The sequence below is a fragment of the Colias croceus genome, chromosome 10 (genome assembly GCF_905220415.1).
Source record: "Colias croceus chromosome 10, ilColCroc2.1".
Taxonomy (NCBI): Eukaryota; Metazoa; Arthropoda; class Insecta; order Lepidoptera; family Pieridae; genus Colias; species Colias croceus.
In genome coordinates, this window is record NC_059546.1 from 5988100 (window position 1) to 6008981 (window position 20882).

General features: G+C 32.3%; 1 protein-coding gene across 3 annotated transcripts in view; it reads left to right on the plus strand.

The window, feature by feature from the left end:
* LOC123695051 (peroxidase-like) overlaps positions 1-19840 on the plus strand; it is a 46910-nt gene extending 27070 nt beyond the window's left edge. For 2 of the 3 annotated variants that reach the window (XM_045640745.1, XM_045640746.1), the window contains 13 exons: positions 115-295; positions 1003-1047; positions 1892-2082; positions 3790-3966; positions 5523-5719; positions 9326-9524; positions 10423-10620; positions 11891-12041; positions 12552-12728; positions 16842-16992; positions 18887-19085; positions 19374-19482; positions 19599-19840. In XM_045640745.1, coding sequence (XP_045496701.1) covers positions 120-295; positions 1003-1047; positions 1892-2082; positions 3790-3966; positions 5523-5719; positions 9326-9524; positions 10423-10620; positions 11891-12041; positions 12552-12728; positions 16842-16992; positions 18887-19085; positions 19374-19482; positions 19599-19680 — 2052 coding nt within the window. In that variant the 5' untranslated portion in view covers positions 115-119 and the 3' untranslated portion in view covers positions 19681-19840. The remainder of the gene's footprint in view (positions 1-114; positions 296-1002; positions 1048-1891; positions 2083-3789; positions 3967-5522; positions 5720-9325; positions 9525-10422; positions 10621-11890; positions 12042-12551; positions 12729-16841; positions 16993-18886; positions 19086-19373; positions 19483-19598) is intronic. The other variant, XM_045640747.1, reaches the window with a different exon arrangement.
* Positions 19841-20882: the final 1042 nt, after the last annotated feature.

A 20882-nucleotide genomic window follows, 5' to 3' on the forward strand; every position in this document is an offset into this window, starting at 1 on the left:
CACTCTACTTCCAATCGACAACTAATCAATTATTATAGAGTTATTTTAATTTTCTTTACAAGTTGTATGTGGCACATTTGACTTTTTAATTTATAAAACTTTCCTTCTTTTCAGGTACTATGGCGAAGACACTGATTCTATTTTTGTCGGTGTGCATCATGGTCCAGGGAGATTACGACTTATTTACGAGTCCAGCAACGACTTTCTTCCAGGATTTAGCGGGATTTCAACTAGATAACAGAGTAACGGATCAAAATGGTGTACAGGCTGAAAGATTACCCGTTAATGGGTTTGGGTAAGGATTGGAATAAAGGTTAATTGAATGTTGAACGTGTCCTTGTATAAATCTTAGGTTAAATGAATGTTCGTAAATTAATGTTTTCTGAGTAATTAATCTGCAACTCTATGATATAACATAAATTTTCACTTAAGATTAAATTTGGCGTTCTAAAATTCCTTTCTTTTTCACTCTAAAAGTTTTGAATATACTCGTAATGTTTTAAAGTTTCTGATGTTCAATGTACCTCAGTCAAATGCAGGCATTGCTTTTAACTTAAGAGACATTTCTAAGTAGGTATGCCTACTCAAACTGTAAAGTACTCACAATATATTTTTTTCACAGAATTATTAGGAGCAGTATTCAATAAAATTTGAGCTTCTTTGAATACTTTATTTTAGTATTCCCACTCCACCTCTACTCTGTAACTGCTTTGAGAAGTTAATTTCACTTGAAGACTAGTGAATTGATCCTAGAATTATAAATTCAAGCTAGAAAGTAATTTATCTATTATATCCACATTTTCAATTAAAATTGCGCACTGCATGTATAATTGTTATTTCTTTATTTTTCTGTATTTTTAACAATTCCTATGAAACAATTTTCAATGTAAATTATAAATGTGTATTAAAATCTTCCTGATCTAATATTTGTTTAACCCATAATATTTCAAATTACATGTTGCATGTACTAATCCATAATATGATTGCACAATTTGTTAACAGAGACGTAAAGAATGTAATACCAGACGATGCCACCAGCCACCTAAGGTAAGAACATAAAAAATATATTGTGCTAAAGCATGTGTTACTAAAAATAATTAGGAGAGTTATAATTTATGAAATGTAATATTTGTTGACGTATTAATTGAATTATATTATTAATTAAAACATATTTGATAGATTTTTTTCATTTAAATGGTAGGCATAACAATACAAAAATAACTGCTACAGTACTATAAACAATATTGAAGGAATTTTATAGAATAAATATGAAAATCCGTTTTGTTTCACGTAAGCTGCGTTAACTATAAAATCTGTTATTCAAAATGACGAAGGACAATTTTTATTAAAAGCCTGTTATTTTAATTGCGTTAAGCTTTATAACCAAATTGATGGTGCTAATTGCCTTGCGGCCATTTCCTACCGCAACTTGGGTCAAATAGCGCCTAAATTATTCAATTTTCACAACTGCTTTTACTATGGATATATATCTATTACGTAACATGATTACTATAGTGTTAATTTAATAAATTAATTATTATCAGTTCCCGTTAACGTCGTTCATCGTTTGCGAATTCCAGGATTCATTGTAATACTAGGTAGTACTGCTTAATGTTTATGCTATGCTTTATTATGAAAAGTGAAATGACGTTATGCAAGTTTAAGATTTTTTTTTTGTATAAGTATTTACTCAGACTGGATAAACGGGAATATATTCATTTAAAACGGGCAACCTGTATTTTACTTATTTCTGAAATTTTCAGGTATTAACCTGTTCTTTTGCTTTTGCTCTTATAAGTCTGATTTAATAATAATTTTTAATAATTTTACTTACACGCGGGGACTCTTATTCTCCTTGTTGATTATACTAATCGTTTTTTCATGTGAACAGGTTTAGTAACCCCCCACCACCGCTCGGATCTTCACAAGACCCAGCAACAACTACATGTGGTCTGGCACCACCGTTCTGCACCAAATCCCGCTACAGATCTATCGATGGAACATGTAATAATCTACAGAAACCAAGCTTGGGAGCACCGCAGACGCCGTATAATCGACTTTTGCCTTTTAACTATGGAGATGGTAGGTTACCCTTGTTTAGTCCAAGTTATATTATTTCCATGTAAGGATGGTCATTTCGATGCTATGATAATATTGCCTACTCGTTTAGTAGTGTAATTGAGGAATATCTCTTATGGTTATGTAATAGCTGGTGATATCATGTCGTGTGTATCATAATATTTATGTCGAAGAAGTAACGTACTTTAATTAATAAAAATACCTATTGCATGCACTTGATCTAAAAAGAACAGACTTTTGATGTGAACTCATAAACTTGATGACCGTGGGGTTTAAACTCTTGGGAGGATTCTAACTTTTATATAAATAAAAAGGTTTAGTTTCATGATGATTCTTATTACATTTATATCAAACCATTTTTTTAATATAAGTAATGCAACAACAAGTATGAAATTTCTTCGAAATAGGTCATTGAATAAAGTGAAAAAGTATATAACATTGGAAAACGATTGATTGACATAAACGCAATTATATCAAATAAATCATCGTGCTACACAGGCAGAGTTATCTCTTTGACAGAATCGATTTTGCTGCTACCAGATTTGAACATTCAATATGATTCAATCAATTACGGAACCATTTTATATTTCACTGATCACATGTTTGTAATATTATTGACTTCCTAGAAATGGTCTCGGTTTCCATTAGCTTTCCAGACCATCAATACTTTGTTAAGGGTCATCTATACATATAATAAATCTGTAGAAGGGTCAATTCTGTACATTGAAAATATTGAAAAAATAAATACCAGGGGGTGTTACTGGATCGATACCAAACCCAAATATGTGATTAAAAAAATTTTTATCTGTCTGTCTGTCTGTCTGTCTGTCCGTCTGTCTGTCTGTCTGTATGTGAAGGCATCACGTGAAAACTAGCGGTTCGATTTCGATGAAACTTGGTATAATTATACCTTATTATCCTGGGCGTAAAATAGGATACTTTTTATCCTTTAAAAATACGTAGAAAAAAATTAATCTTAATTTTTCAGTTTTATCCATAGACGTTGTTCCGTAGAACCGCGAACACACGTTGCGTATTATTATAGGCCTAACCGTATTTGGGAATTGGGTCCAATAGATATTTATAAGATGTTATTGTCAGAGGTCTCAAAATGGAGAAATAAACCATCCACGCGAAGACCGACATCCGCGCGGACGGAGTCGCGGGCGGAAGCTAGTATTATATACTTTAGATAATCTCTTTGAAATTGCTTTGTCGTACAATAAATTGATCACTAGAAAAATGCTTTCTGTTACATTTTATGATCTGTTTATTCTAACTTAGATATAAAGGCAAATATTTTTTATCTTGTGTTTACCTTTTCAGTCTATTTTTTTTTTCATAAATAAAGCGCAAAACGCAGCTGAATAAATCACTTAAGTAAACAATGCTTATAGACATTTTCAAGGGTATTCCGTATTATGTATTACTTTCAGAAAGAAATGGCTACAACGGCCATATACGTTATTATAATTACCTATTTTGTTTACTGACTCTTAAAATCGACCATGACACTTATACACACGAAGTGAAACTTCTTTGGCAAGATTCAAAATCGTTACCTTACTCCATGACGTGACAGTATTGCCATGATGCGCCTAAAGAAGTTTAACTTGAAAAATTTAATATTAGGTATTCCCATGGATTATAATATTGTTATGACGATTAACAATTACAAGAATATAATACTTACAATATTTATTCCTCCAGGAATAAGTCAATTTCCGCGAGCAGTTGGCGGTGGGGTGCTACCAAACCCACGAGAGATTAGCTTAGCTGCGTTTCCAGACAAGCCTCTAGTAGATCCAGTGTGGAATCTGAATGCACAGCAATGGGGCCAAATTATCACCCACGATATGTCGCTTACAGCTGGTGTTGCTCAGAGTCGTAAGTACTTAAGTATTACTAGTATAGTATTAATGGTATTACAGTATCTGTGGTATTACTAAAAAAATATGTTATTTATTGCTAAAAAGGTCTATAACGATATGGGCACAGTAAGCTTTGTTTTCATAATATTATATACCTAGGCAATAAATACTTATAGGATTATGGTTGCATACCAATTTCAATTTTGGGTACCTAATAGTACAACAAGGATGTGTTGTACCTGTTTATACTTTGTTAATAGAATAATAACGATTTAGTTAAAGCACTAGATTTCATGTTTTAAACTGCGGCGATAATTTGTTATCAGGTGATTGGATTTACCATTTGCATGCTTTGTAACATTAATAAAAATTTTCATATTTGACTACGCTTGCAATTAAATTTATGTTGACTCACAAAAATTTTTAAGGCACGAACTTTTTTGTGATTGTCTAATGAAAATTGTGCAGCAGAATGTTTACGCTACATTGCATTTTCCAGAAAGCGGTCTTATCGCTTGCGCGGTTCACGTTGAGAATACAGAGAAAATTTTGTCAGGGTATTTCTCTTTTAATTTTTATAGGGAGTAATTCTACTTACTGTTCTTTCCAGAAAATTCAAAGGCCAACTCTCGACGTAAATATGGTGGTTCAATATTTTAATATTTCTAACTAGCTGCTCCGTGCGGTTTCACCCCCGTGGCTCCACTCCTGTTGGTCGTAGTGTGATGATATATAGACCTTTCTCAATAAATGGGCTATCTAACACCGAAAGAATTTTTCAAATCGGGCCAGTAGATCTCGAGATTAGCGCGTTCAAACAAACAAACAAACAAACAAACTCTTCAGCTTTATAATATTAGTATAGATTTAACTGACCAAACGCCTTAGAGGCTTATGCCGAGTTAGGTATACTGGCATAAAACCAAAAAATAAATAAACAAATAAGCTAATATTACTAAGGCATAACGCAGGTTTATTTGTAAAATAATTTACAAAGCAAAAAAATTTTAAAAGCATTCTTCGAGTTAATCAATTACAAACGAACAAACAATCCTAAAATCAATAATTTTTTCACTTGATAACAATAATTAGAGATGATAATTAAAAAAAAAAACTTTTTTCAGGTTCTTTCTTGTATGTCGTGTACGGTAAAGTATTGGTTTAGTTCCAAAGTTACTTTTAAGTTTTACTTATTGAATAGACAATACAAATTATAGTTACATTGTTTTGATTTTAATTCAAACGATACTTATTATTATTTTTTCCCAAGTAATGAACCAACTTTATTAAATACATAAATAACGTCACTCCAATTTATGAAATACGGCGACTGAGGCTTAAAAATATTAATACACTACGTACGAAGTTAAAAAACCATAGTATATTTTTTAGCGGCGTATTCTTGCATCGGTCTCAAACAAGACAACAGACTTCTCAATTAAACTTTTTGTGTTACAGAAAGCAAATTGCAGTGCCATTCTACTTGCACTACTAACTGTAGTGCTACGTTGATAAATAATTAATCTTCGATGTAGGACCATACCATGCTTCAATCAAGTCTTTTGTTTGCAGATCGCGATCCGCTCGTCTGTTGCGATGACAACGGGCAGCTTGCGGCAGATGCATTCACGAATCCTCAATGTGCGCCCATACTGATACCTCCCAATGATTTCATCCATGCTTCAGAGGGCACACAATGTATGAATTTTGTACGAACTGGCACGACGAGAGACAGAAATTGCACGCCGCGAAACGCACCTGCGCAACCTGTAAGTATATTATACTAGCTATCCACCCGCGGCTTCGCCCGCTTTGTCTAGACTCTAGAACTTAATAAATTATATTCTAAAACCTTCCCCTTGAATCACTCTATCTTTAAAAAACACCTCATCACAATCCGCTGCGTAGTTTTAAAGATTTAAGCATACATGGTGACAAAGGGACAGAAAAGAAGACTTTATACAAAGTCTATGTAGTGATGATTAGGGTTGTGCGACTACCTTAGACCTTTTCTTTAAGGACCAGATTTTGACGTATTCTAAATAATGTTTTAATTAAGCAGATAAGTACCCTTAGTTCTCAAAGGTTTCTTTTGAAAGTCAGTCTGTCAAAAAACAATGTCGTACAAAAAAGATCAATGAAATGCCTTGTCAAAGATCCCTTCAACCTTACTCAGTCATATTTTGGTCAAAGGACATTCAAATGTTTAATGTTTATTTGGTGACAGTTTTTTCACCTCGTTATCCTTTTTATAAAAGATGTGTTGGAATTCGATCTTTCCTCGATTCATCTTATGTTTTCACTGTGAATAAAACTTGTAAGGAACTGACTCATCATGGTCGAGATGTATGGCTTGAGATCCTTTTTCTAGTACTTTTATTACGTCGACAACGCTATCAAGTTAAGATCACTACCAGAAAAGACAAAGGAAATTGAACGCGGAAGTCCAGAATTATTACCCTTTTATATGTAATTCAATAAAACTAAATGTCTCTATTGTGCACGACATTTGAACGATTCTATTATTTTATACGACATTTGAACACCGGAACGTTTAGCAAATTGAGTGAATTCAATAATTGTATCTCATAAGTCATAAGCAACTTTGTATATTTTTATTTTTCACACTATATCAAATTTCATTACAAAAAAACATGTGAGTTTCACACAACCCAATTAAATTCAATTAGGAAAAAAAAACATAGGCTATCTTTCGTTTCTCATATACTTGTTACAACTACAAAAGAAACCTACAAGGATTTTCACTTCGACGGAGATCTTAAATCTTTCCAAAGTAATCGGCTCCGACTCTCCTCTTTGCGATTATGCGGAGACATTTCCCCTTTCTGAAAGCACGGTATTAATGATTTAGTCATTTATTTGAATTATTTTATAAATAGAAACCTTCTTTTATAAATCCAACATGATAGTACACAATATATCTGACAAGATTACAGGAGATTACAAAAAGAACCTTGCTCTTGAAAGACGTTTGGAATAATGGTTAGAATTCAATAGACTTTTGTTCTTCATTGAGTTTTGGGTACAAAAGTTATTTCCCGGTTGAAACCGGTCAAATTCTGTGGACTGTGTTGTTTTCACAATGAAAATAAGAAACGTTTCTGTATTTATTTTAGTCTCGGTTGAAGATTATACTTTTTCTTACGACTTACTCCAATTTTATAAGCATTATCTATAGATACACTTTCATAAATATTCATTTAATTATTCAAAATCATACCTTTACAACGCGAATAAAAAAAACACAGAAACAAACACACTTTAATATTTATCCTACTATAATATTATTATAAATGCGAAAGTTTGTGAGGATGTGTGTGTGTGTTTGTTACTCTTTCACACAAATTATACCGAACAGATTACAATGAAATTTCGCACAGATATTGAGGGTAACTTGTATTAACACATAGGATAGATTTTATCCCGGAAATCCCACGGGAATGGGAAATATGCGGGTTTTCCTTTGAAAACGCGGGCGAAGCCACGGGCGGAAATCTAGTTATATAACTAGTAATAGGTATAAGGATAGGGATAGAAAGTAGGAACGTGACGTAAAAACCTCAAAGAAAAGTGGAGTCACGTCGAAAATCGACGGACCAACAACGACCGATATGTATAAAGAAAGCACGATTTTTTTTTTATTTCTTTCATTTCCAATACTTTATGTACTTTGCAGCCATTTCAAGATATAGTGTCTTATTATGGTAATAGAAAACCATGTGACAGATTTATGTGGAGGACATATTTTCTCGTCTATTTCTAATAGGAGTTAATTTAATCTATTTCTTATTAGAGCTATATTTTATAAAATTTTTTGCGTAACAATAAAAAAACGCTTTTTTATCATATTATGACAGGATTTAAGCTGTTAAATCCTGTAAAAACACGGAACATGTTGATGCGATTATATTTAAAACCAGCAAAACCAGAAACTCTGTATTCAATTGAAAAACATGGAAACAAAAGAAATTACGTGACTTAACGTTTAAGCCACCGCAAACATTTGCGACTTTGTTTCATCACAATGGTTTGTTTTAAACATTTATTATAATTTTACACGAAAGTTTTTTCTTAGTAAAAAGCCGAATATTTAGATGATGTTATATTTTTTTCATATCCGTTCAATTGAAATTAACAGTTTACCCACCCACGTTTTTTGCTAAAAATAAGGATGACTAGGGAAAAGTGAAAGGGTAAAAAATTACAGTTCATACATTATTCATTATTACAAATAATAATTCAAGCTATATTTTATATTGCTTCTATTGACCTTTAATTACTATATAATATTTTAAAGAAAGTTTTATTAACCGACTTCAAAAAAAAGGAGGAGGTTATCAATTCGGCCGGTATGTTTTTTTTTTTTATGTATGTTCACCGATTACTCCGAGGTTTCTGAACCGATTTACGTGATTCTTTTTTTGTTCGATGCGGGATGGTGTCGAATTGGTCCCATAAAAATTTTATTCGGATAGGCCCAGTAGTTTTTATTTTATGAGCATTTTTGTCTGTAGGTATTTGTAAATTTTTCAAGTGCAAGTTTGAAGTCGGTTGTTTTTAACGCAGTTATCACTTGTCTACTCTATGATTATAGTTATGTGTATTGCCCTCACTAAAACGGATGCTATACGTTGCTATGGGTTACAAATGGGATACGTCGGAATTCCTTTATGGAAAGTAGCTACTATGTAGGTAATAGATACAGTATATAGGATATTGGAGCAAATCCGTTGCGGAATCTGCTTCAAATTCGGAATTAACATACAAACTACGGGGATAAAGTCATACTAAGTACAGTGCAGAGTGATGTTTGCTTAGATTGTGTCTCCAAGCTATGTTACAGTTTAATGTCAGTTTAAGGGAATTGATCGATCAATACTTTGATTTTCAATTTTATAGCAATAAGGGAATATTTCATTTACTATTTATTTATTTATGCATTATTTTATTACTATTATTTTGTGTTCGTATTGAATGTAATTTAAGTCTTATCTGACGTAGAAAAATTCGTATTTAAATAAAATATGACCTTACTTGGATACCGTATATTGGTGTATATATAAGTGTTATGTATAAAAATATTTTTTGTTATTTACCAATATCAAAAATATGTCATAATAGGAGGTCCACGCGGTTTGACCCGCGTACGAACTCGCGAAATCAAATATTTCTATAGATCATGTGTTATTCTGATTATATATTCTATATAATTGTAAAATTTGTTAAAATCCATACAGCAGATTTTTCTAGAAAGATTAACAAACGAAATTGAATGTATCCTCACATCTTTCCAATTTACAATAGGTACCTATTAATATATAATATAGGTATAACTTTTATTTCCATTTTTTCAGATATCCACAGTAACTGCGTACATGGATCTCTCCTTGGTGTATGGCAATAGTGAGGGTCAGGCTCGTCCTATCCGTGCCTTCCAGGGCGGGCGGTTGATCACTGTGCTACGGAATGGCCGTGAATGGCCCCCACAGGACCCCAACGTTACGCAGACTTGCGAGAGCGCGCAAAGCACTAACGAACCCTGTTATTTAACAGGTGAGAAATAAAACAAAAAAAAAAAATGAAAAGAAAAAGCTTCTGTGAATGTTATGTAATATAGCTTCTTAATCGATCGCGCATTGTAATGTCTTCGAACTTCCTAATTAGATATGTCACTTTGTGACTAATAGAGCCAGTATAGAGCTATGAAAAATAAGAAAAACTTTCTATCAATTAATTATCGTGTTGTGAATGTAATTTATTTACCCATAGATCTCATAGATAAGCGAAATATAACACCTTGTAAGTAGTGATGAAAGAAAGTATTCCTAAAGAAGAATTACTTTTTAACACTTTCGCATCTCGCGCATACAAAATAATCCAATAGTGAATAGATCAATACAGCTTTTGCATGTTTATTAAGATAATATAACAAACAAAAGATTTTTATGACGAAAGTTTATAAGACAGACTTGCTACTTTTTCTACCGATTGTATTCACCTGCCAAGAAAACTTATCGAGTTTTAAATATAGTAAGAATGCCATCGGGCTATAAAATTCTCATAAAATTTACTAGTTTTTTTGAAAATTTTGTTCAGTATCATTTAAAACTTATTATCCTACTGAATGTATATTTTAATAATAATTAATCAAAATAATCGAATAAAGAAATAACAGGGTCTCACATGTACCTATAAGTAAATAAAAGACGAAGCCATATTTAGTGAAATCGGTAAAACATAGTAGTACACTGTTCAAATTCAAATTAAAATTTTATTTATTTTTCATTATTAATTTTTTACATAATTTCACATACGTTTTAAATGCACTAGGAAAACTTGTGCGGTTTGGTTTACCCACTAGGAAAACCTGGTAGTCACACGTTGTAGTAGTGATGGTTTTCCTAACACTCACGTATTAAATCAATGTATTCTTAATTTTTTTTTCTATCAGGTGACGCGAGAGTAAACCAAAACCCTCAATTGACACTACTCCAAATAATATTACTGCGTGAACACAACCGTATCGCCGACGCACTAGCGGCCATGAACCCGTGGTGGAGCGACGAAACGATATTCCAAGAAGCCAGGAGAATCCATATCGCAGAAATACAACATATCAACTATTATGAATATCTGCCTATTTTCCTTGGTAAGTCAAACATTTCAAACATTAATCAAACAATATAACGACTAACTTTTGCCATTAAAAAACGAAGTCTAGTAAAAATGGGCCATTAAAATGAATGATGTATTTTGATTAGTAACACTTTATATTCTTAGCAATTTCAAAATCCATACGTTTCTATGTGAAAAAGGTTGTTTGCCTATCATAACGCTCCTTTGCATCAATCATTCTAAAGTAAATACGAAGGAAACCGAAATACAAAATATCTTGTTTACTCAAAAGACTGTATTTTTATAAAAATGTTTGGAAATTGTTTCAAGAATCCCAATTAAGTTTGTTTATCGACTTTCTTTGTTCGCAGAAGATATCTTTCGATTGAGTGCTTTAAATTCTAAGTATTTTATTTTAATGAAGAGGAAAAATAAAAATTTATTAGAATTTTTCACATTAGCCACTCTTCCACAACCATTGGTTAAATACAGCTTTAAAGGGGATTAATTTTGTTCTTTGATCCATTTTTGTACATTATTTAAACACCCTTAATTGAATAAAGGGTAACTTTTATTAAAATTTTGATAGATTAATTTATTGAGAATGTAATTGAAGAAGTTAATCTTATTACCATTTTAATATTCAGCATTTTTTTTATAAATTCGTGCGACAGTTATATAAAAAATATTTATGTCTATATATTTAAATTTTTTACATATATGCAGGTTTATAGGGCACTTATCACTCATAAACAGGCATCCTTAAAATGTGACTGATACTAGGTAAATCAAAACGAAAAGATTTAAAAAATTAAATGTTTTCCTAGTAAGTTTCCCTTCGGAATAAAAAAATTAACAATATGGAAAAGGACGAGATAGTTAATTCGAGAAAACAAGAAAAAAAATTTAAACCTATGTTTACAAAATTATTGATTAAACCAGGGCCTCGTGTTGCTTCTGCTACACAACTTTTCTTTAATTTTCTTATATTTGACTAAAGCAATTCATATACGTATATTACGTCTGTACTCTGTAACTAACATTTTTTCTTCTCAATATGCTTAACTTGACAAAGGAAGACAAAACATAATCCATACTAATATTATAAATGCGAAAGTAACTCTGTCTGTCTGTCTGTTATTCAATCACGCCTAAACTACTGAACCAATTTGCATGAAATTTGGTACGGAGATATTTTGATACCCGAGAAAGGACATAGGCTACTTTTTATTGCGAAAAATGTACCACGGGCGAAGCCGGGGCGGACCGCTAGTAAAAATTTAAACATAAAACTGTTTCCATAGGTTATGAAAACATGGTGAAAAACCACTTGATTTACCCGGGAGCACATGACTACGTGACCGACTACAACCCGCGCGTCGACCCGTCCGTACTCGACGAGCACGCGACAGCTGCATTCAGACATTTCCACACATTAATCAGAGGATTTTTGCAGTATGTGTTTGCAGATGTTTTTGCAGTTTTTGTAGTATCTTGGTTTATTATGTTCAAAGCTATGTATGTTGTATTTGCAATTTTTGCAGTATCTTGTTTTAATATAATGTTCCAAGTAAATGTGATGTAAATGGTATTTTTGCGACTATAGTTAAAGACATAGGTTAGATATAGACACAATAAATTTGGATTTCGCACTAAGTTTGGTTAAATCACACGAAGCTTTGAAGAAGTTGTGAAGTTATTGCTAAATATTTTCGAAATTTTCGATTAGATCAGTGAATTGTTACGCAACTTTAAACTCAACTATCTCTACAATAAATTATCTGAATACATGAATTTCGTAGACGTAGAGTCACACATATTATTACTTAGAACATAATAGGTATTTAGAAATGTGAACAGCTTTATTAATCTTTTTCTACCTACCCATATCTATAAATGTCAAACATTCCTTCTTTTTTTACCTACCAATATTATCTATAAATATTCCTTTATTTTTTCCATCAGCCTAGTAACAGAAAACAGGCAGTTAGCCGGCTACGCTCGTATCAGTGATTGGTTCAACAGGCCTCTGTTATTAGAAGTGGATGATATCTTTGACAAGTTGACGAGAGGTCTGACAACACAGCCGCAGTCATATAGCGATCAATTTTGGGATAGCGAAATGACGCAGTACTTATTCCGGTGAGTAATAAAAAGTATTGGAAACTTTTCTATTTAGATGGAAACATTACGACCGCCTCCTTGGTACAGTGCCTGACGCGTGAGAGTAACACCGAGGGGTCCTGGGTTCGATTCCCGGTGGAGACGAAGAAAAAAATGTCTCAGTCTGGTAGGACACAGAAGGCTGATCACCTACTTGTCCCTAAAGAAAATCGATCAGTGAAACAGATGTAATGCATCTGCCTGCCCCTTACCCCACGTCTAGGGGACGTGGGACTTCACATAGGAGATATTAAAGTATTTGGTTCTAAAATTATACTGGTAAAGACACGTGTAAGTACTTAAGTACTTTATTTAAATAAAGTCCATAATATATAAAATAGTTTGGAAAATCCAAAAGTGCACGCCTCATAATCTCATCCTTTACAATAAAATTGATTATTTATAGTATAGTACGTGACTATAAATATAAAAATGAAATAAAATAAAACATTTGGAAAAGTAAAGAAAGCGGTACCGTAATAATTGAGCTATTTTTCTTGTGGCCCCACCTAGATGTGAAACTGCGCCGGTTCAAGGGACTGACTACCAACTTATTTTTTTAAACCTTGGCTTATAGTATAAAGAATCGAGTTTATAATGGTGAATTTTGAGTACAGTATAAATATAAAAAATAAAAAAAAGTCGATATTTTTTTTTGTTTATTTAATAACAATTAAACCACATCGAATCAGACCCTGAAAAATGAAAGGGTTCTATTCCTGAGCATACTCAAGCGTCAGAGAAAAAAAAAGACTCGATTAGTAAAGTATTTCGGTCGCTATCGTGTTAACAAGAAAAAGGATCCGCACATACAGACACACGGACGTCCAAGACAGAACTTTTTTAAACTGTTTTTTAACTAGTTTAAATAACAAAAATGACATCAAAAATATCATGAACGTTAAAAATAGTGTTTTTTCTTAATATGTGTGTGTATGTATTATCTTACAAGTGCAATGTATGATACATAAAGACATTTTAAGTTTGAAAAATCAGATGTTTTGCGCGAAGTGACAGTAGTACCCACCTCAACGCTTCGCTTATGAGGCGTGCAATAAGTCGCTACTCATTAAAGTATGGGTAACGTGTTGTTCATAATTAATTAATTATAATTATATCCTAAGTCGTTATTTGTGTTATTCTGTATTTCTATTTTTAGATAAGCTTTTTTTTCCAATCGCCAGTAGAAGTAGAAATTGCAAAAAAAATCTTCCATTACCAATCTTATTGCTTATTGTTAATAGCAAAGCTAAGTAGACGCATCACGCAATTTAATTTGGTGACAGACGTTTGTCGGCGACGTTTGTATGAATTTTATGAAAATTTCTATAAATCAGATACAACTGTCCACCATTTTAGTATCATTCCCTGTGCTTTTGTACCCTGACTATATTATTTTGACTCTGATTCTTTTCAAAATGGCTTAATATCAATTTTAAGAAATTAATACTCAAATTACTCAAAAGACTGTATATATATGTCTATATCTTCAATATTTATATGGTAATGAGGCGGTTAATTATACAATTTAAGGGTTTCCTTACTGCGTTGAGAAGGGTCGTTAAGTGTCATTTGTATTAAACTTTTTAGCTAGCTCTCAAACTCAACATCGTTATTAAACATTTGATACTAGAATATTAATACGTAGTTAAAACTTTTTAATGAGGAAAATTTTAATATCATTGCTGAGTGTTATAATTTATAACTAATTAACTACCTGTAGTTATACAGGTATATTGTGATAAAATAAAAGCAAAAAATATAACGCCTACAGATTACCGAATTGAGATTTTTTTTTATTTTGACATAATAACTATTTTTAACGCTCATCGAGTTCGAGGCGTCCATTAAATGTTTATTTATTTCACAAACGGAACAAAAACAATTAGCATATTTAATTTGATTTTGAATGAACTCGATTCGTCCGAGTATAACGATTAACACGGAAAAGTTATTTAACCTCTATCTTATACATTTCAAATAGTACCGACTACACAAACTCAAAGGTGATTGACAATTCTTTATCGTAAAATATTAAAGATATTTCACAGCTTTTTCTTTTGAACTAACTTTTGAAATATCTACTTATAATTTTTAGGCATACTTAAATGACAAATTTTTGATATAGATGGTGAAAAAACTTATATTCTTCTCACAAACCTAATTCCACTGGTTCGTAACCTTTGTAACATAATTATGAATAAGAAAATGTATATGTATATATAGCAGTTATTTTATGGGTGTCTCAAAAAAAACCCAATTTACAGAGAAATGGAAAGAAACAGATGTCGCACATTTGAAGTTTGGAAACTTGAGTTTGGAATATTTCTGTATTATATCAGATATAGTTTGAATTCATGAAAGTCAGCAAAAGGTTTCTATCGATTGGTTCGGAATTCGGTCGTATTGGGACCATTACGGTTTGATTAGCCCGGACCTTAATCTTCTTTCAAGCCGAAACCATTATTATAGACTGTACGTATATCTTTTCTTTGACGACGTCTGAAAATGACTTTTTATTGTGATAATGCTTATGATAATGTATTTGCGTAGTAATCAACGAACATTACAGGTCTATATCAACAATGTTTTTGTCTGTGGTTTTCGGCTTAGGTTTTGTTTGAAAATATATTAATGTTTTCAATTCTTAGCATACCTACCAATGTTTCATAATTTACAATGTTTTTTTTTTATCAATAATTAATTATTTCCAATATTCTTACTTGCATATTTTCCAAATTCACATAATTTTATAATACTTCCATTCTATTGTACCGATACACATTTTCTAAAACGTATCAGTAATGTGATTCGATACATACTATCGTATCAGATACTTGCGAAGTTTGAGAGTGAATATACGAAACCAACAAAGGAACTTTCATAAACACAAATTGCCCAAGTTCAGCATTAAAGATATTATTTAATCTAACATATTGAGCTTACAAACTCCATGCCCGGAAAGAAGCTTCAAGTGATTGCAATATGTACAGAAGTTTCGAATAACACACATAAACTTTAGATGAACTCCATTGGAGTTCTAAAGCTAGATTTAAATCAATATTGAACTCTATTAAAGATTAGATACTGGTCAACGTATACAATAATTATATACTTATCTATACATATAATAAATCTGTAGAAGGGTCAATTCTTTACATTGAAAATATTGAAAAAATAAATACCAGGGGGTGTTACTGGATCAATATCAAACCCAAATATGTGATTAGATAAATTTTTGTCTGTCTGTCTGTCTGTCTTTCTGTCTGTCTGTCTGTCTATATGTGAAGGCATCACGTAAAAACTAACGGTTCGATTTCGATGAAACTTGGTATAATTATACCTTATTATCCTGGGCATAAAATAGGATACTTTTTATCCCGGAAAAAAATGTAGAAAAAAAATAAATCTTAATTTTTCTTAATTTCTCCGCGCGGACGGAGTCGCGGGCGGAAGCTAGTTGATAATAAAAGTTCTGCAACTAGTACACTGTTTAGTTTACCATTTGTTTTGATTCACTGTAAATAACGTAAATGCTTTTATTGAAGCGTTGATTAATCTATGTATGAAATAGATGGAAGTATCGAATATTAGTAGGTATCTACTTTTAGTCAGCTATGATGTCATTTATAACGTTCTACTATTATAAATGCGAAAGTTTGTGAGGATGTGTGTGTGTGTGTGTGTGTTTGTTACTCTTTCACGCAAATACCGAATTACGGATTACAATGAAATTTAGCACACATATAGAGGGTAACTTGGATTAACACATAGGATAAGTTTCATCCCGGAAATCCCACGGGAACGTGAACTATGCGGGTTTTTCTTTCAAAACGCGAGCGAAGCCGCGGGTGGAAAGCTAGTTTTATATAAGATCGTATAATCGGCTGAGCTACCAAAGACATACACGGTCAGCTATGTCACCCATTGACCACCGAGCGGCCCAATGAGACCACGACACAATAGATTTTCTATTGTGTCTGTGATTCCGGGGGCTGAGGCAGAGGCTGAGATGCTCAGTGACAATCAATGACAGTGTATTATTTTCTCATTGTCCCGAAATATTTACTTATTTATTTATTGTTTCTATAGACGAAACAAGACATACGGGGGTGACCTTCGAGCGACAGACATCCAACGTGGTCGTGATCATGGGCTGGCCAGCTACATTGACACTAGGGCGGCTTGTGGACTACCTGTTCCTAGGACCTTCAAGGATATGACCGACTTTATAGCGAAACCTGTAAGCTTTTTATTATTATAGATTTAAATGTTATATAGCTATATAATCTAATTGACTTATTTCGGGTGGTAAAATAATTGAAGTATCCATAAAACTAATATTTACTCCATGTTTATTTCTAAATATTAGGTACTCTTGTTATATCTTTCGTGTTTGTATACAGATGCATTTTACATTTTTCAATTTATTTCTTCCATTACAAGTTCCCATTTCTGAATAATGCACCAAATAACTTTAGTATTATAATGTTACTGTGAGTCACATTTAAATTTCCACTGTGAACAGAATATTTTTCAGTAAATCCAACATTCCGTATATAAGTTAAGAGCCAAAGTGGAAGATATTCTCGACAGTCTCTCATGAGACACGTTTCCTGATTCTTAAGAAGTTCATAAGTATTATACTAAAATTCTTAGCTGAGACTCCTATGGTGTCAAAATTAAACAAATGCGTTGTTCAATTCTTTAAGTATTAACTAACTATTATCTAAAATAAAGTATTGCATATTTTTATAACACAAAACAAGGACAAACACAACAGAGGAGGAAAAGGGTAATCGGAAACAATAACAAAAACAAAACACCACGCTTTCGCGAATTATAATAAAGCGTATTGTGATAAAAGATTTGACAAATAAAAAGAGAGCAGGTCGGTAGAGATACACAATTTATACATTTCTTTAAAAAAATGTTGATCATTTCATAATATCTGTTTCTTTAATGGACATTAAAATTTGTAGTTAACAAATGTCCATGTCATGTAAAGGGTGTGTAGTTAAGTTATAAGTACTTAATGACAAGGATTATCTCGAGGAATAATAAATACCCCACGATTAATAAAAACATTATAGGTATTTTGAACATGAAATAACACGACAAGTTTATTATTTATAAAATCAAAATGCAGACAGTGTCTCGCGGTTATCTTCATCGCTCGAAACAAAAGCAGGCATTGTTACTGTCATACTGTCTACACAGACCAATAAATAATACTGCTTGTTTTGCAAAGAAAGCGCAGTTTATCAATGCTTATAAATTCTCACAGACTGGAGTGTCAGTGGTAAATCCAATGTTGTAAGAGACTATTTCTTTTTTCGTAAAAGACAAAGCGCCTGATGCCGAGTCACATACTAATAGACGGCTACGGAAACACTTAGAATTCGAACGCCGAATGAATATATGCTCTTTGCTCGATTGCTCATTGAAACAAGCTTCAGGATATTTATTTTCATTACACGTACTGAGTACCAAATTTCTTAAACGTTTTCAATTCCTCACGCTGTTTTACTCGGGATTGCAATGGAATAACAAGGAAAGTTTCTCGTCGGATAGTTTAGTTAAACATTTGAAATTTGTGTTATTTTGTGTTTATTTTAACTGAAGAATTCATTTATGCTTGATTATTGTTTAAATTTTGCACGATTAATAAAATGTACATATAAATTAATCATGTCGTCGGTTTTTGTTGACTTTGTTTGTATGAAGTAAGGACAAAAAATTTCCTTGATCATTACTCATTTTTTGTCCCATTAATAAGGTTATTAATGTCAATATTTATCCTATAAATCACATACAAGTCACGTAGTTTCATATCCTCAAAGAATTAAACATTTGTTCCTCATAGGTATATACAGTCTGATATATTTGAGCCTATGCGGGTTCCTTATCTAATCTTCAGTCACCAGCAATGAAAGTTGTTCAATACTTTGACTTTTTCACAGAACATAGATATTTTAGACAACATTCTGTGTAGTAGTCAAGCGTAGAGTGAACTGGTACTTTCTAGGGAAGCCATCTTAGAACACATCTCAGCTTAACATCAGACGAGATTGTGGTCAAGCGCTTCCCTATCGAAAATAAAAAAAAAGTTGTTCAATACTTTGACTTTTTCACAGAACGTAGATATTTTAGAGGTCTTGTACAAAGATGTGCGGGACGTGGAAGTGGTGGTCGCCGGGTCTTTAGAGGAGAATGTACCGGGAACTCAAGTCGGTCCTACATTCCTCTGCATCCTCACGGAACAGTTCTTCAGGACGAGGGTCGGAGACAGATACTTCTATGAAAATGGCGACCCGGAAACTGCTTTTACTTTAAGTAAGGATAAAAATTTATTTTTGGGTAGGTACTAGAGTTTCGAATATTTAAATTATGTTTAATGTACCTAACCAGTTCCCAGTTATCAGTACTTTCCCTATTATCATCTATTATGCTTTCATATTATAAATGTGGTAACATATCTGATGAAATATTTTCAGAACATCTCTTTAAACAGTTAAAGATTTACACATGAAATAAAAGGAAAATGTATTTAGGTTTAAAATGTTTCTAGTTGTAAAAGAGATTTTCATTGAATATAGACTAAACATTGAAACTTTTCAACAGGTCAACTGAACGCCATACGTCAAGGAGCATCCATGGCCCGTATTCTGTGTGACAACGCCGATAACATCCATTACATGCAGCCGAAAGCCTTCCAACTCGTCTCAATCGGGTAATTACTTTATTTTCTTTAAAAAATCACAGACGTACTCATTAGGAATGTAATTCTTTGTATTTAAAAGGTAACATTTCTATCTCTTAATTTATAAAATACATTTAATTTTTCAGAAACAAGCCTGTTCCTTGTAACCGTTTGCCGGTCATTGACCTGAGTTTATGGCAAGATGGCGGAGGAAGCTATGGAAGATAATCAAGCGACGTTAATTTAGTTTTCTAATTTAAGGTTACTTGTATAAAACTGTCGGCTAGAAAGTAAAAGTAGCAAAATAAAGAACAATTTTTATGACTACTATATTTCCTACGTACAAATGCTGGTTTATTTTACAGTAATAAAACATTTTATGTAAGTAGGTACTATTATTGTTTATTACTATATTTAATGTCTTTTCATTAATTGTACTTACGTGTTAATTAAAAATAATTAAGATGATTGTAAATATTCTTATTAAATCTTTAAATACATTGAAAGCGTCAATAGACAGAAGATAATGTATTTGTTATAATTACAAAGACTATCACAATAAAGTATATAAGTATCCAAGTGACGTCATAGCTTCATATTTTAGTTACTCCTAAATGTAACTTTGAATAAAGAAATTATCTTATTGATAAAAAATGTTGTGTGGTTTTATGAAACCACGGTAAAAGTGAAACTGTTCGAACGGTTCCGAACACTGCTTTGTGTAGCGCATGTCGCGTGACGGTCGGCTGCCGAGTAGGTATACCTACTCGGCAGCCGCGATACACGCGACATGCGCTACACAGACCAAAAAGTTTGAGACGATGTAATAAAAGTTTCACTTTAATAATTATAATGAACTGTGTGTAATTATAATGTTAATAACCATAATTTTACACTGTAAATAAATGTTTTATGAAATACGATTTTTTATTTCTCCAATAAATAAGTCACTACTTCGATACAAATAATTTGATTGAAGAACGTGTCTCCATTACGATCGCGTCACGTTCCTAAATGCTATTGATCCTTTAGCCAGAATCATTTACTCGAGGGACAAAGGTGATTGATTAACTTTGTGTCCGTTTCGAACCCAATTTTACTACGATTTCCTGGACTAGAATTCCTTGCGCTGCGTAATAAGCAAGTAATAAGTGCTATTATTACGAATTCCTTTAACTAGCTTACATTTTATTTAATTCTTTGACTATCAAAAACTTAATAGGTACTTATTCACAGAAATCTACATTTTTAAGGTATGTTACCTCTAAACTTTTGACTAGCTAAACCGATTTTTATTTATCATTCATTTAAATTTTGTCTAGCTCTGACAATTAGAAAGCGGCTTAATCGTGTGTTAAAAATTAAATAAAAAAATATTCTTATTGCAACCAAGAATTCCTTGTATAGTGTTCCTTGTAGACTGTAGAGTT